Source organism: Zingiber officinale, chromosome 1B, assembly GCF_018446385.1.
Source record: "Zingiber officinale cultivar Zhangliang chromosome 1B, Zo_v1.1, whole genome shotgun sequence".
NCBI lineage: Eukaryota > Viridiplantae > Streptophyta > Magnoliopsida > Zingiberales > Zingiberaceae > Zingiber > Zingiber officinale.
The window spans coordinates 135,746,806-135,763,340 of record NC_055986.1 but is presented as its reverse complement, the minus strand read 5'-3'; the positions used below and the strand labels follow the sequence as shown (position 1 = coordinate 135,763,340).

The 16,535-nt window shown below is 36.2% G+C and overlaps 1 protein-coding gene across 3 annotated transcripts; it reads left to right on the top strand.

Annotated features, from left to right (window-relative positions):
- On the top strand, positions 1-9,569 carry LOC121980773 (mitochondrial substrate carrier family protein ucpB-like). 3 transcript variants are annotated; one of them, XR_006111659.1, is made up of 9 exons: positions 1-699; positions 2,335-2,451; positions 3,669-3,730; positions 3,829-4,065; positions 4,150-4,317; positions 4,471-4,536; positions 4,609-4,741; positions 5,070-5,107; positions 9,151-9,252. XR_006111659.1 is itself a non-coding variant. In XM_042532979.1 (9 exons), the coding sequence occupies exons 2-9, from the start codon at positions 2,337-2,339 to the stop codon at positions 9,248-9,250; spliced, it is 903 nt and encodes a 300-aa protein (XP_042388913.1). In that variant the 5' UTR covers positions 7-699; positions 2,335-2,336; the 3' UTR covers positions 9,251-9,569. The 3 variants fall into 3 exon arrangements, 2 of the variants coding, with proteins under 2 accessions (XP_042388913.1, XP_042388921.1); XM_042532979.1 differs by having other exon boundaries at positions 7-699; positions 4,471-4,520; positions 9,151-9,569; XM_042532987.1 differs by lacking the exon at positions 1-699 and adding an exon at positions 2,004-2,138 and having other exon boundaries at positions 4,471-4,520; positions 9,151-9,569.
- The last annotated feature ends 6,966 nt before the right edge of the window (positions 9,570-16,535 follow it).

Genomic DNA, 16,535 nt, shown 5'->3' with positions numbered 1-16,535 from the left:
ATATCTGCAACTATATAGATGAGACAGGGAGGGAGGGCCTCCTTATCACAACCACCGCGGTGCATGACTTCTTTAGGCTTCACCATCTGAATCACTATTAGCCACTATATATTCTCTCTTTTCCTCTTCCTCTTTTCTCCTCAATTGTTTTTGGCTTAATTCTTATCTGCGATAGTTGTTGGAATGAGAGGTTGAAGCTGCCAGCATGATCTGGTCATGTAGTTAGTTTCATCTACTTGTCTTATGCTTGAAAGATTTCATCGTGGAGAAAAAAAAAAAGTTCTTTTGTGTGTTTTGCCGCATCAATTATCTCTTCGCGTTGTCATTGTTTCAAGTTCTTATTGTAAAACCTTCTTGTTGCCTTTCCTTGTTATTTCTGTATTAAATCTTTGAAATGAATTCTCCAGAAAACTGTTAGATTGTGTTTAGAGGTAGAGCTGTGGAGGTAATGGTGCAAGTTTTTGCCGGCTCATGAATTAAAGAAAGAAATGAACTTACTTCTGTGGTTTTCCTTTATCTGAAAATCTAAAAATGATTGGTCAACTAGTTAAAACTTCCCCTTAAATTCAAGAGAGAGAAGAGGAGGAAGTATACCTTGATTTGACTTCATCAGATCATCTGGCAGTTTCAATCCCTCAATTCGCCAACAGAAGCTAAAAATTCTGGATGAATGCTTATGGAAAGAGGAAACTCAACAAGGTATTTACTGTTGTCTCACTAATTGGTGTATCTTTCCTGTTAATTGTTTAACTTCCTCTGTATGTGCACTTTGTTTGTCGTGATACGATGAAAAGTCCAAGGCTTTTCCAATCTCTTCTTGGTTGAATGCTTTTTCTCTATGATTGAATAGGACAAAAATAGTGCATCGTACTCGGTCAATTATTGTTATAAATTGTTATAGGAATTTTAAATTTAACAATCTAAACCTAACAATCTACAGACAATCAAAAGTTAAATTTAATATAGACAAGGAATCAAAGTTCATCTTAATTAGGAAACATATTGAACACTTACTAAAACTAAAAGTACTGTTAGAAATTGTATAGAAACACTTTTTTTTTTCTTTTTTACTTTGTTGCTTTTGTTTTTTTTTTAATGGGGAACATAATCTCGCATCAAATGTCTAATGGAGATATCTTTCTTCTTCCATTCAATAATGATGCATGTAGTCTTCTTTTATATTCTCCTTAATGATTTTTCTTTTGTCCTGGGAGTTATGATACATTGGAAGGATGTTAAATTGTTATTTAGATATTTACGATTCGATCCTAGTTATAATGTATTTGTAAGATTTTTTTTTTAAAATGAGACACATAATCAAGGGATACCGGACTTCTGAATCACTTGTTATGAGTACTTTTCGATTTATTGTGATGAATAATTAAAATTTTTTATAGAATTGGATCGATCGCGCTAGATTCAACGTTACCTAATCTGATTAATTACTTTTTTTCAATGATTTTCCTTTTACACAATCAATCACTTTTCACTTTTGAAGCATCAAATTTAAGATTAAATAATGCAAGAACTACCTAATCTGATTAATTATTTTTTTCAATGACTTTCCTTTTACACAATCAATCACTTTTCACTTTTGAAGCATCAAATTTAAGATTAAATAATGCCTAGAACTAATACAGGATTAAAAATTTAATAGACAATGAGGTTTTTGTAATCTTCTAGTATATTCAAATCTTCTAAATTGTAGTGGATTAACTTTATAATGATTGTGATATCTAAAAATAATAGTCCAATGTAAAATTTTAGTCGATATTAATTCCAAAAAAGGGTAAGATGATATTGAGTTTATTGTGCTTAGTCTTATTCTACATTCTAGAGGGTTTTATGATCCCTTTCAATAATAGTGATATCTAATGAACATTGGGAAAAAAAAATTATAATAAAAGTGATTTTTTAATAAATAAATTATTATTATGAATTTTATCGTTTTTAACCTTTTTTTATTAGTTCAATAGACATTTTAAAATATTTTTAAAAATATTAATAATATTAAAACCTTAGATTTTTTTTTAAAAAAAAATTCACTCGCTCGAAGAGTCGTCCAGCCGTAGAAGGGGAAGCGGCGCAACGCTCGCGTCCGTCCATCCCTCCTCCCCGGTGGACGGCGTCTTCTAATGGTAATTTCAAATTCTTGATTTTTCTTCACGAATTCTCCACTTTTTGTTTTTTTTGTTTTTGGATTTAATCCGTCTTCTTCTTCCTTGATCGCTGCTCCCTCCAAAGAACTTTGGGGCGCCTCTTCCAGATTCGTTTCGTGAAGATTCTTCCGTGGTTATTCTTCTAAATTTGTTGTTTTTACTATACTGATTTTAGAGATGATGGGAGGGGGCGAGAAGAAGAGGTCTGATTTGACGCTATCCTATGCCGCGAATCACTTCTCTACCAGCGGGGCTTCTGTTGCCGTTGCTACAACCGTCACGCATCCCTTTGGTACCCAATTGTCTTCTGTCTAGTTTGACAAATTCGCTTTTTTGTTTTCGTTGTTTAATTTTTGGATAGTGTTGTACGTACATCTGATAAATTAGCTATCTTCGATAAGAAATTAAGGAACCCTACATAGTTGAATGCAAATTGTCGTTACAGAGAACATTGTAAACAGGTTATCTTTTGGATAATACGTTGTGAATTAATGTTCTCTATTCTATTTCTTTGGGCTGTTATTTTTATTTTGAAGAAACTCATTTGGGCAAAAGTCAAAGGGGCGCCTTTTTTTTTTTCCAAATCACCAAAGCGTTGTTCCACTTTGATTTTTATCAAATGTGCCCCACCACACTATTCAACCGTGTATAATTACCCAATTGTCCTCTGGTACCGTTTAATACTATTCACATTATTATCTTCTGTCTAAATCCTAAGTCGGTCGGGCGCGTTTTAGCAACTATGGTTTGGTGGTTGCTACACATGTAGTAGCAACTACAGTTTCGTAGTTTCTATAATGCATACTTGTTCAAAAATATTCATGTTGTGCAACTACAGTTTCATAGCTATTATAATGTGGATTCAACCCTATTCACTTACCATTAATGTTGTAGCAATTACGAAACCGTAGTTGCTACAACACAAATTCAACCTTCTCACCTAACATTCACATTGTAATAGCTATGGTTTCATAGCTGCTACAACGTGGATTCAACCTTGTTCACTTACCATGTTGTAGCAGCTACAGTTTGCTACAATTGTTGTAGCAGCTACGAAATTGTAGTTGCTACAATGCGGATTCGACCGGCTCACCTAACATTCACGTTGTAGAAATTACAAACCATAGCTGTTACACATGTTGTAGCAGCTATGGATTTGTAGCTGCTACAACACCTCCGATCAGTTTAGAATTTAGGCGGGAAATAATAATGGGAATAGTATTGAACAAACTTGAGGGCAGTTGAAAAATTGTACATGGTTGAATAGTGGCTTAGTTCTAGACGCCAACATAGACATTAGCCGGTGTGTCTTTTGGCTTCCACTAAGATTTAGCTAGATTTACTTGGGTGGAAAATTAAGATATGTGATGATCATGGAGAATTAACAAAATTGCTCATGGAGAATGAATCGATCATGTACCACCCCTCCATTTTTTCACCCAAGTAAAGCAAAACTTAAATAAAAGGTCGTGATTGCTTTTTTAACAAGGTCTTATGAATTGGTTGCAGATGTTGTCAAAGTTAGACTCCAAATGCAGCTGGCTGGTCAAAGAGGACCTTTGGTTGGGATGGTATCCTCTTATTGCTTCTGTTTATCTTTGCTAGGAAGCTTTGTTCATTCTGTCTGAACCAAGAGACAACTTCAAAATAAGATATGTGATGACAACAGGGAACAATATTTTCTCAAATGGTGAAAAATGAAGGACCTAGATCACTGTATTTGGGACTTGGACCTGCGGTAACTAGGTCTCTAATTTATGGAGGTCTTCGATTAGGCTTATATGAACCCTCAAAGTATGTTTTAGATCACCTAATTGGTTCAACTAACATCATAGTGAAAATTGCATCTGGGGCATTCTCAGGAGCAATTGCTACCGGATTAACAAATCCAATGGAAGTTTTGAAGGTAAGGAAGTTGCAGATTACTTCAGTATTTAGTGTGCATTTACTTGCATATGGCTCTCGTCTAATGCAGCATATTTTTCCAAAGGTAAGGTTGCAAATGAACTCTAGCTCGCAAATGGGACCCCTTAGGGAGATCCACAGAATTGTTTCACATGAGGGTCTGAAGGCATTTTGGAAAGGAGTTGGTCCTGCAATGGCTAGAGCTAGTTGTCTGACAGCTTCACAGATGGCAACTTATGATGAATCAAAGCAGGTTCAACTTTTTTTTTTTTTAAAGATGTGCTGATTATTTTATGTTAGTTGCTTATTGCTGGTAAAATCATTTAATAGTTTGAAATTGTTTCCTTGCCATGCCTTCTGCAGCTTGATTCATATTTTCTTATTCAATTTGCTTTTTTTTTTTCAGGCTCTACTCAAGTGGTCTCCTCTTGAAGAAGGTTTTGGTCTACATCTCATGTATAATGAATTTCTGGTTTGTTTCAGCTGTCAAGATCTATAAATTTCTAGTGCTTTAACAAACAACTAACTCAATGCCTGCATGAAGCTCAAGTTGCATAGCTGGAACCGTGGGAACTCTTGTAACTGCACCAGTTGACATGATTAAAACTCGTTTAATGTTACAGCGAGAAACCAGTGGTGCCAGAACTTACAGAAATACACTTCACTGTGGTTATCAGGTATTGTGCGTGGACTTGCATTTTTCCAACGGTATGAGCATTTACAATATATATATGTCTCAATTCTATTTGTTTAGAACTGAGATGTTTTTCTCGTTTGCCTTGGTTACTCTAGTCCCTTGATGATCACATAGAGTTGCATCTGATTACGTTATATGTTCTTGAGTGGGGAGCCATTTCTTATTGAAATTGAGAGTAACTCTACCACAAATTTCTTTTCAAACAATTGGTTTTTTTCCTATTTAAAGTGGCATTGTTTTCTAATTTTAGAATCTTCCTCTTTTGTTTTTTTTTCCAAATTTTATTTTCATATTTTGTGCATTCTCAGGTAGTGGTTACTGAAGGATTTGGAGCACTGTACAAAGGGTGAGTATCACTTTCTACTTCCAATATATTGTAATTCTTTAAAAAATGATATGTATTGCATTTGAGCATGTTGTGCAATTTGTTTGTTCAACAATAAAAGTAATCTATTTCTTCCAATTCAACTGCAATATTTTTTTTTCTTATGAGTTTGTCATTAAGTGTTATCAAACCAAGGTTATGATGGTCTCACATAAAAGATATTCTTTCAATAGCTTTATGTGTTTGGTTTCACATATAAAACTGAAGTTGTTGATATTAGAAGTACAATGTTACATGGAAAGAAGCATAATCAAGCATGCAAGTTAGTTTCATCACTTCATTTTAAACTGTTCTATTTTTCACATAGTATCTAATATGGTTTTTGTATATTGTTGGATGCTATATTAATATATTTTAGTGATTATTTTATATTCCTTGAATTAATTAATGTAGATATTTTATAAATTCAAGATTTCATTTGGTTTGAATTCTAGATTTTTTATCTTTTAGTTTTGGGCTAAACATAGTTTATGATGGGTGGAATTGGCCACACATTCAAATATTGTTTTTGTCCACTTGTATATCATTTATTATTTTTACTATGTATTTGATAGATTTTGTTTTGTATTTTATTAACTCAAAATGACTTGTGGCTGACACCCCCAATGTCAAATAAGTTCTTGCAAAGTGAATTATGGCCAACCTAAAAAGATCTTTCCCTTTGGTGAAATGTGTTGACATTGAAAAGCAATATATTAAGGTTGTGGTATTCATTCTTTTGTGGTTACAATATTTTCATCTCCAACCTTTTCAACATTCCATCCATCATTTAAAATATTTTTCTGCAGTATGAGAAATGTGAGATGCATCCAAAATGTTAGGAATACTAGCCCATTAGAATCTTCACAAGAAAGAGCAAATCAAGTATTTCTTCTTCCTAGTGAGCAAATGGAACAAACATTACATTCTGTTTCACTTCACCTTATGCTCTTCTAATCTATTCGTTATTCTTTTTGACTTATTTCTTCAATCAGTGCCTCTATTGTAATTATACTAAGACAATTTTGATCCTTAACCATATCATCCTTGGATGATAAATTCAGCCAAATTGAATGGGATGATACTTTGATAGAATAAACTTATTTGTCAACCTTGTTTCCGTGAATCTCTTTTCTTTGCCATTTGATTGATAGTTGTCCGAGTACAATTGGACACTTGCAAAGGTACCTTGTGTCCTACTAAATAATCATCCATTATGTTTTTTTAACTACTCTCTTGCATGAACAAAGGCTAAGAATGGCAGCCCTGGTCTCTAACATTTATGTTAACTATCAAATAACTGCCAAATCGCTCATTATACAAGCAATTGAAGATGCATCTAGGTTTTAACTTCAAAACATACAAAAACTAGTTTAACTAGTAAACATACAACAACCAAAAATAAGCCAAAGCACATTATATTCTATACATAGATGATCCAGAATCTATATTATAATCACATTAAGGATCAAATAGAATCATGAGTGCACTGTTCATTATACTTAGCATTCTTGATTGTCTAATAGTTTGGATACACGATATACCTCTTGCAATGGAAAGGTGAAGGAGAGATAAAAATCAAGAGGGAAAGTTGAGGCCTTACCTCCTCGTTCTGGCAATGGAAAATCCCAAAAAGGCAAAGTAAAGATGATATTGTACTCAAAATGATGCAAGTTTTACAATGAAAGTGTTGGTGCAATTTCCCTACGTCAAGGTTGACCAGTTTGATTAAACTTGAGTTGGCTCAAACTTGAGTCTTGATGTTTGAGTTTTGATGTTTGACAATATATGTAGATTATAGGTGCATTTGTCCGTTTGGGGAGATTAGTCAAAGTTGACTAGTTCGATGTGAAGAAGAGTCAAGTAGGTCAAGGTTGACCGGATACTTGACTGGAAAGTTTTAACTGGAGGTGATGTAAAGAAGAGTCAAGTAGGTCAAGGTTAACCGGATACTTGACTGGGAAGTTCTAACTAGAAGTTAGGTAAGGGCAAGACCAACAAGAAAGTTGGCAAAAGTAGAAAATCCAAGTGGGCCAATGTTGACCGGATGCTTGGTGTGAAAGTCTTGGTGAGTGAAGCTAGGCAGCTGGAAATCCTGGTGAGTGAAGTCATGCGAAAAGTCCTAATAAGTGAAGTGCTAGGCAGATGAAAATCTTAGTGAGTGATGAAAAGTCCTAGTGAGTGAAGTCAGCTAAAAAATCCTAGTGAGTGAAGTTAGGCAGTGAGGAAGTCCTGGTGAATGAAGCCAGGTAGTTGAAAGTTCAGGTGGGTCAATTGTTGATCAGACACTAGTGATTGGAAGTCCAAGTGGGTCATGGAGGACCGGACACTTGGCACGAAGAGAAAAGTCTAGGTGGGTCAATGGTTGATTGGATACCTAGTGATTGGAAGTCCAAGTGGGTCATAGAGGATCAGACACTTGACACGAGGAGAAAAGTCTAAGTGGGTTAAAGGATTGACCAGACACTTGGCATAAGAAGAAAAGTCCAAGTGGGTCAAAGGGTTAATTGGACATTTAGTGAAGAAGTTCCAGCAGGTTAAGTTTAAGATTGATCGGATGCTAGGTAAGGAGGAGTCCCAACATATCACGGTTGACCGGATGTTGGGTGAAGGAATCCTAGACTTAGGTTTAGAAGTTAGGGGTTGGTAATCGATTAGGATAATCAATTACCCTAATCACTTAAGATCGGTAAGCGATCAGCTTGATCACTTAAGCTAGAATTTCACGAATGCATAAAAGCTTTGGTAAACAATTAAGCAGGGAGGCTTAATCGCTTACGGGCCGTGCTCGCACAAATAGAAGCATGCCTAATCGATCAGGCTAGTCGTTTAGGAATGCGTAATCGATTAGGGTAATCGATTAAACTTCAGAAAAATAGTTGTTATGCAGGTTGCTAACGTGGTAGTCGAATAAGGAGATTCTTAATTGATTAAGGCGTCCGATGAGCCAAAGAAAAAAAGTGGACGCGAGCACTGTTTCAATAACTTCTCCGCTCCCACTCTCTTCACTAATTCTCTCCAACTCACCGCTAGATTTCTTAAAGACTTAGAGGGAAGTGATGCTGCATTTTCAAGTTGATCAAGTGATGGATAAGCAAGAAGGAGCAAGCTAGGGTTTCAATATTAGCTCCCGAAGTGTCCCAACAGAAAGGATTCAGCCAAGGAGATTCTATTTTAGGATTTTAGCCCTTAAATAACTTTAATGAAGGGGAGCCTTGGCACAACAACAAGTTGCTGCCGTGTGACTTAAGGTCATGGGTTCGAGTCTTGAAAACGACCTTTTGTAAAATAGGATAAGATCGTGTATAATAGACTCGGGACTCCGTATTGACGAGAGCTTCGTGCGCTTGGCTGTTTTTCTTAACCATTAAAGAACTTAAATGATACATATGAATCATGTGAGCATTCACCCAATCTCAATTTAGTCCCACATGGGAACAATCTCCAGCCCAAACCTTTTCTAATCCTCTGCAAAGTCAAGTTGTCCAAGGAGTTGTATGTCAATGGACCTTATGATCCTCCATCCTGGATCCTGATTTTACTAACCTTGGTTGGGATTCATGATCTAGAGGTGTATGTTTGATGACTTGCAAATTTTAGTATTTATGTAAATGTTACGTCTTAGAAACAATGCAATGCCTTTATCTATTTATAACTGCAATTCATAGTGTGCCAACGTTGTGAATCTAGCCATTGCTTATAATGAATGTTAGTCTCGCTGAAATTTGAAACTATTTGAGAACTAAGACCAAGTGGAAAATTAGTAATAAGTCGATTCTACGCATGCACATAAGTCTGTATTTTGTGGACTTGGAAAGCATACGCAAGAAATCTGGGATTTCGTGCCCGTGTAGTTGAAGTTTAGAATTTTCTTTTCCCCCTTCTATTTGATCAAACTTTTTCTAATTCCTTTTTTTTTTTTCATGCTTATCTGTCTCTCTTAATCTCGAAAAGATACATTTGTGTTGTATCTGCTTCTGCTATCAAAATAAACCAAGTTCATGTAGTTATCTTCTTTTTTTCAGGGGGTTTGCAACTTTTGCACGATTAGGACCGCAGACTGCAATCACGTTCATTGTTTATGAGAAGCTACGTGAACTGGCGGGAATGAGGGCAATTGGATGATATTTATCATTAGAGATCCCATGTCATGCATGAAATCGCCATCACTGGCATTCAATTCTGATTCTACGTCCACTTGAAATTTTGGGCAATTGGGAATCATTAATTAACTAGGGCTTTCATCAAATGATTTCATTCCATTTGTAAACTTATGATTTGTTTTCTTTCAGGCTTCTTTATACCAGTCTAGAATTTATTGATCAAAGATAAATTTGAGAGTTGCGCGATGTATGGAGTTTCTCCAAATTGCATTGGATCTTCTGATAATTGTAATAAGTCCAAAGGCGTAGACCATAGTAATTATAATTTATTTCCTGATCTATTTTTTTTTTTTTACCAAGAGATCTGTCCCTCGTAACAATGGAGGATGGAAGCAAGGATTTTAGTTGCCCTCAATTTATATAACTTATTTGATGGCTGGTTATGGCACATTACTTAAAAGTTAATATGCTAAATTTATTATAAAAAAGAAATTATTTGTAAATTAAAACTTTGTGCGGTTCCCTATAATACTAAAAATGTACAATATATTTCGAGCTTATTCCAGTATTAGTTTTATTCCATTGATATATATTGCCATTTTATTATTTGCGTGTCTTATTCTTTGGATTATGCTCCTCCATTACTTGAAAAAAAAAGCTAACATCAGTCAATTATAAATCATCATTTGAATCGAAATGAATTTTATTCTAACAAAGTTCATGGCATTTGACCTTTAAGTTTGACCAACGTAGTGCTCAACGATTAACCAAAATAATCATCAACCTTCAAATGTAATCTTTTATTTTTTATTTTTTATAGTTAGCATAGGATATTTATTTGCGTCACTTCAAATGTTATCTTTACTTCCAGGTGACTTCAAATGTAATCTTTACTTCAATTATTGATATAATTATATCTGAGAATCGAACGGTAAAAGTAAATCAACACGTAGAGTTTATGTTCACATATTATTATAGACATTTAAAAATAATATTCATCCAAGTTAAAAATTTAGTTCGATTAATTTAAAAATTATTTATTTATTTTAAAATATTAATTATTTCAGTTAAATAAGTTGAGGTTCAGTTTTAAATATCAAAATTCGATTAAATCAAATAAATTGATATTTTCAGCCGAATTGGTCCTCAAACGTGCCATGGTCGTGTCAAGTAAGAGCGGAGTCACCTTATGACCTATTCGGGTTGTAGCTCGGGAGTTGATGCCAACGACGACTTGAAGCTGCCGAATTGTTCAGGGAAAAATGAAAAAATATTTGAGAAAGAGATGAAGATAGCCCGGGTAGAAAAATGAGAAAGTAGTCCGTAGGCTACTCTTTTTTTCGGTCAACTCGAGGATCCTATACATTTTCTAGCTCCGCCATTGTTGTCAAGTGACACAACCTAGCTATGTCAAGAATTGGAACTTCTCCTTAGCATGGGACACACCCGTGCCAAGTGGCACGACCAGTATGGCTAGCCTGTGCTAAGCACACGTTTTTAAAAATCGAATAGAAATGTAATGGTCTCTTTTTTTGCTCGCTCGGGCTCCTTTTCTCTTGAAAGCTGGATCGACCTCCTTCATTCGTGAGATCCAATGTCTTGAGATATGACACAAGTTAGGGCTTGGGTCGGCTCACCGACATGGCCCCTCGGATGCGTAAGTTAGACATCGATCCGAAAATGAAGAAGAAGACTAAAGAAGAAGATGAAGAAGAAAACTAATAGAAAGGAGCTGCCTCTGCTTACGAGAATAAGAGAACCAACCGCCCTGACTAACCCTCTTCCGGTGCTTATATAGATATCCAAAGGGAATCTCCACATCATCTGCTTTTGCACTTTTCTACTTCTTCCTACCTCAGTGAGTAAAGACGAGGTTTCTGACACTTCATTATTGTTTTTCCATTCATTGGTTGTCACGTAAGATGAGTAAGGCATCAAGGGAACCACCTCTGACATCCACTAGTTGCTTCTCCATTTATCGATCACCAAGTATTTCTAACTAGAAACTTCAGAACCTCTAATGCTCGACAAAAGATATCTCCGATGCTCAGTGGACTTTAACCATATTGCTTCACATAACTTAATTATATTACTCGACAGAACTTGGTTGTATTGCTCAATGGACCTTTGTCATATTGCTCGGGAGAATAAACTGATCTCGAGAACATTATAGCTTCACATTACGGTAGCATGGTGGTACTGTAGCATTTACTGTAAATGTGGTTGCTCAAGAGAAGACTCTATCCCTAGACGTTGTAACTATATAGTTACTATAGTTTTTTATTGTAGTGATGTTGTTACTGTAGTGTCTGAGAATGTTCGGGAGATTAATTTGATTTCCAGAATACTATAGTAGAGTTGGCACTGTCACATTTACTGTAGTGTACTGAAGCATACGAGAATTGATTACTTGGGAGATAAATATGATTTCCCAAATACTGTATCTTTTTACTGTAGCATTTACTGTAGCAGGCTGCTACTGTAATTCTGGAGACTTTGATTTGGTTGATCGGGAGATAAATCTGATTTTCCAAGCACTGCATTTTCTCTACTATAGCCTGTATTGTAGCAAAGTTGTTACTACAGTGTACTGTAGCATCGAGGACTTTTGTTGCTCGGGTGAACTTGATTATATTGCTCGAATGATCCATTAATTAGAAATGTTAATGGAAAAAAAGAGGTGGAAGAACTTCATTGTGATAAGTTTTAGTCTTATATTGGAAGTTTCATGGCCTTAGTGTTAGTTTATATTATTGTACATAGATGTATGATGTAAATAAATGCATCGGGAGAGACTCTCTTTCACGAGTGAGTGCGAAAGGAGAGGGGTCCAAATCTAGTGCTCGGATTGCACTAAACCAAGTTAACTCATGTATGAGCATGACCTCCTTACATCAAATGTCAGACCAATTAGGGCAAAATTTGCCCAAGTAGTACAACCGACATTTTCCACATGGATTCTTTTTGCTTATTATTTAAGCATTAACTATTGTTAATTGTGATTTCATAACTTCCTGAATAGTAATGGTCGACCATTAAGGGTCAATGACTATCATTAAGTCTTGGGTATTGAATGACTTTTACTCGGCGTTTCATGTAAATGAGAGATGGTGCCCCTATATAAGAAGATCGTAATCTTGAGTAGGATGATGACGCAAAAGTGAGAGCTAATAGCAAAGATTTTCCTCCATTGTTGTTCCTCCAAATCGTCTCTCCATTGTGCATTTTCGCTCGGTGGTTTGCTCATGATAGCAATCAGGTAGTTTCTTAGTTTGCCACGAACAACTAGTGCTCAGTTTTGTACGTGGTTCTCCCTTTGTATCTTAGGAAACGGGCGCCCGTCATAACCTCAAAGCACAGCCAGACGAGGACGAATATATTTTAAGAAAACTACTTGAAAGCAGCCCTCTACATCTTTTTTCCTGCACTCAAATTTGGGAGTCTACACTCGAAGTCAGAAGTCGGCACTTAAACTTGGCATTCGGGAGTTTACACTTAGGAGTCAGAAGTCTGCACTCAGACTCAACAATCAAGAGTTTGTAGAGATATCAGACCGACCAACCCATGACAGGGTGGGTTGGCCCGTGGTAAGCCAACAATTTGGCTGGATAGGGTGGACCGACTCGTCATCTTAGCTGATTATGAAATCCCCAACTCAACTAAATCCAAGACGTGTTGCAGGTTAGGCAAGTCAACCCATGGGCCCATAAAAAATTTATTTTTTTTTTCATATTTTCAACATTTTACTTCGAAAAAATTTCATAAGTCAAATGTATTCAGAAACAAGTATTTTAAATGTAAATAGACATAAGGAGTACTAATGTTTGATGAAAAATATTATTTTTATTCAAAATTATAATAAAGAAAGATAATAAATTAACATAAAACTTGGTTTATAAGTGTTTCTCAATCTGTAAGCCAACCTAAGCTCGTAGTGGGCCGATCTGTACCAATCGCAGGCCTAGGCGGGTTGACCGGTAGTGGGGCGCTTGGGTTGAAAATTTTCAACCCAATTTGCCTAAATTGATTGGCGGGGCGAGCCAACCCGATGGGCCAATTCAAATTGACGGCTCTAGGAGTTGCACTCGGGAGTTGAGAGTCAGAAGTCTGCACTCAGACTTGGCAGTCTGAAGTCTACACTCGGGTATACAAGGCAGTCTAGTTTTCCAACCTACTTAGCCATCTCAAGTAGCTTTTCTTCCTCTGTTTGACAGCTTGAGATTATCAGCTTAAGTCAACTCAACAGATAAGTCTATCATCCTAAACAGATCTTTCTTTCCTGCTTAATAGCTTGAGATTATCAACTCAAGTCAACTCAACAAATAAGTCTGATTTGATTTATAATTTTAATTCAGACTACTTCTTCTATCTCCGAAAAGATTATCCAAGATGATCCTGGGCATATTGAATAGATAAACATGAACATATTATTTGATAGAATTTGGCCATATTATTCAACAAATCTTGCTCTCAATAATTCAATGAAAATAATCTCTAATCCCAAGAAAAGATAACTCTATTGGATAAATTCAATCACTATCCATATTATTGTTAAAAAATTTAGTTAATACAGTAAAAAAATAAATTAATTAATATTTCATCAATTCAAAATTTCCGATTTTATTAAAAATTTAATTGATTTGATTAGTTTATTTTTTTTACTGGTACACTAAAAGATGAAGTTTTCTTTATTTAATTTTTCAATTCTTCATCTCCTTTAATCAAGCGCATTGAAACACGTATAAATTAGGATTATACTATATTAATTACCATTTAGGGAACTAATGAAATTATATTAAATTAACCCTAATCCACGCAACTGGCAATGACAGGGTTAATTTTATTAATCTGCGCGGCGCACATGGACGGCTAGGATGTCTCTTCGGTCCCCTTGTATATATATCGCACTCCGCCCCAATAAAGAACCCAACTCTTCTTCCCGCGGTCGGGAAGGAGAGAGAGCGCCGGCGCGGCAGCAGTTGCTTCTCCGGAGTAAGAGGGACTCGAGAAGTAATTTAAATTTGAGTTTTTGATTTCGTATTTTTTGTGAGGATTGATTGCGACGACGGATACATCGAGACAATGGGGGATTAACTCGTCTTCAACGGGAAAAGAAGGGGATCGATGTACCTGTGTGAGTGGGAGGGAGATCGGCGGCGGAGCAGCAGCAACAGCAGCAGTTCCTTCTCCGGCGGTGGAAGGTGGCAGGGTGAGATGGAAGTAATTTGAATTTGAGATCTTGATTTTTGTCTTGTAGTGAAAGTTTTGACCGGGCCGTACAAGAGAGGCGCGGGATGTAGATTCATGTCTCCCGAAATAACTCATCTTCCCTTGCCAGGAGACGTCCGAGACGACCTGCTCGGGCTCCTGCGGCCTTCGAGAGAGCTGCCGGGAGTTGGTTTCGGGGGTTGCACGGAGATCCTTGGCTCAGAAAGCTGTGAGATGGTGCCGGAGGAGGCAAGAGTGGGGGAGAAAGAGCAGCCGCAGCAGGGGACGCGGAGGAGGCTGGATCGGCAACAGAGGACGGAGAGTAGGGAGTTTCCGCCGCCGATCCGGTGGCTTCAGATGCCGGAAAAGCGGGAAATGAGGGCAGAGAGGAAGGATGGAAGGTTAATCGTGAGGGAGGTGCGAGTCAACAGGGAAGCCGGGATTTTTCGCGTCGAACGGCAGGACGGCCGTCTCACGTTGCTCCTGTCCGAATCAGAAGGCTTCCCTGACATGGGAGAGGAGGAGAAGGCGTTGGAAGAGGAGGAGGAGGAGAGGGAGGCGGTGCAAGTGGAGGACGGAGAGAGGTGGGAATGGCCGAGGCTGGAGAGGTGGAGGAGGTTCGCCGATGCGGTGGTGAGCAGCGGCAGAGAAGCGGTGCAGTTGTTTAGTTCCAATTTCACGACGTTAGCGTAGTCGTGTCGAGGCGAGCACTAGCAAGATGACACCGCCATTTTTGAAGATTAGGGTTTTGTTTACATAAATTTACGGTGTTGCCCTTTTTTTTTCTTCGGTGAAAATTCCTTCGTTCTTTTTCACAATTAAATTGAAAATTCCTTCGTTCTTTTTCACAATTAAATTGAATCTCATAAATTTTATGAAACGAAAAGTTGGATTTAGAAAACATGAATTTACAAAAAATATCAAAAACATGTCATACGGTCATTTAACAGAATAATAAAAATGTAATCCCATTTATAAATTTATTATTTCTAAGACTCCATCAAATAATTGAATTATTGTTAAAAAAAAATAAAGAATTATAATTTAAATGAGAGTTTTTGACATGTAAGCTTATTTGTAAATCAGATTCAAAACCTCTAATCTATGTTAAATTACAGTATAATATAACATAAATTGATTATATTAAGTTGAAAGACTATTTTTTTGTTCATAAATTGCACATTTAAAGTGAAATAAAATAAAAATAAAAGTTTTAAAGATTAAAACTTATAAAGAGACACAACAACAACTTCGATAAAACAATTTGCGAAAACATAGAAGCATCAAGTAGATTAAGGATGACAATGAAGTAGGATTGGAATAGATTTATCATCCTCATCCCCGCTCTGTTTTTATTTTTTCAGATTAGAAGATTCTCCGAACTTAAATCCACATGGATCAAATCTCCATCCCCGCCTCATCCCCGCCATATCTCTAAATTTAATTTATATTATTATTATTTTATCATTATTATTAATGATAATATTAATATCAATATTAATAATAATATTATTAATATTCTCAAAAAATTTAATATTCATATTAATACTATTATTAATACTTTTTAAAAAATTTATTATTTAATAATAATAATAATAATAATAATAATCGAGACGGGTAGAGATAGTATTTCTATACCCATCCTAAATTCATCCCATCCTCGAAAAAAATCAAAGATCTCTATTTCAGATTTTCCTCACGGGCATCGAACTCGTCCAAAAATTGTCATCCCTAAAATAGACCCATTCCAAATAAAATGTTTAGAGAAATAATACAAATTTTAAATGAAAAAATATTTCAAGAGCATGTATAATTATATTCAAAGTTTATCCGGTAAACAAATTAAATAATAAAAAAATTACCTTCGGTGATTTTTTGGACCCCAACTGTTAACATCAAGATCATCCAAGGCTCGAGCACGAACGGCTGAGGATTAGTTTGCGTGTATTTCAGCTTTTGCTTAATAAAATGGTGGGGCCTTACAGACCGTTGCAGTACCCACCAATCGGTGATTTTAATTGATAGGAAGCATCTAGAAGAGGCAGAAAATACGAAGAAGAATTATTTACGCCCGATCCGACCCGACCCGACCCGACCCG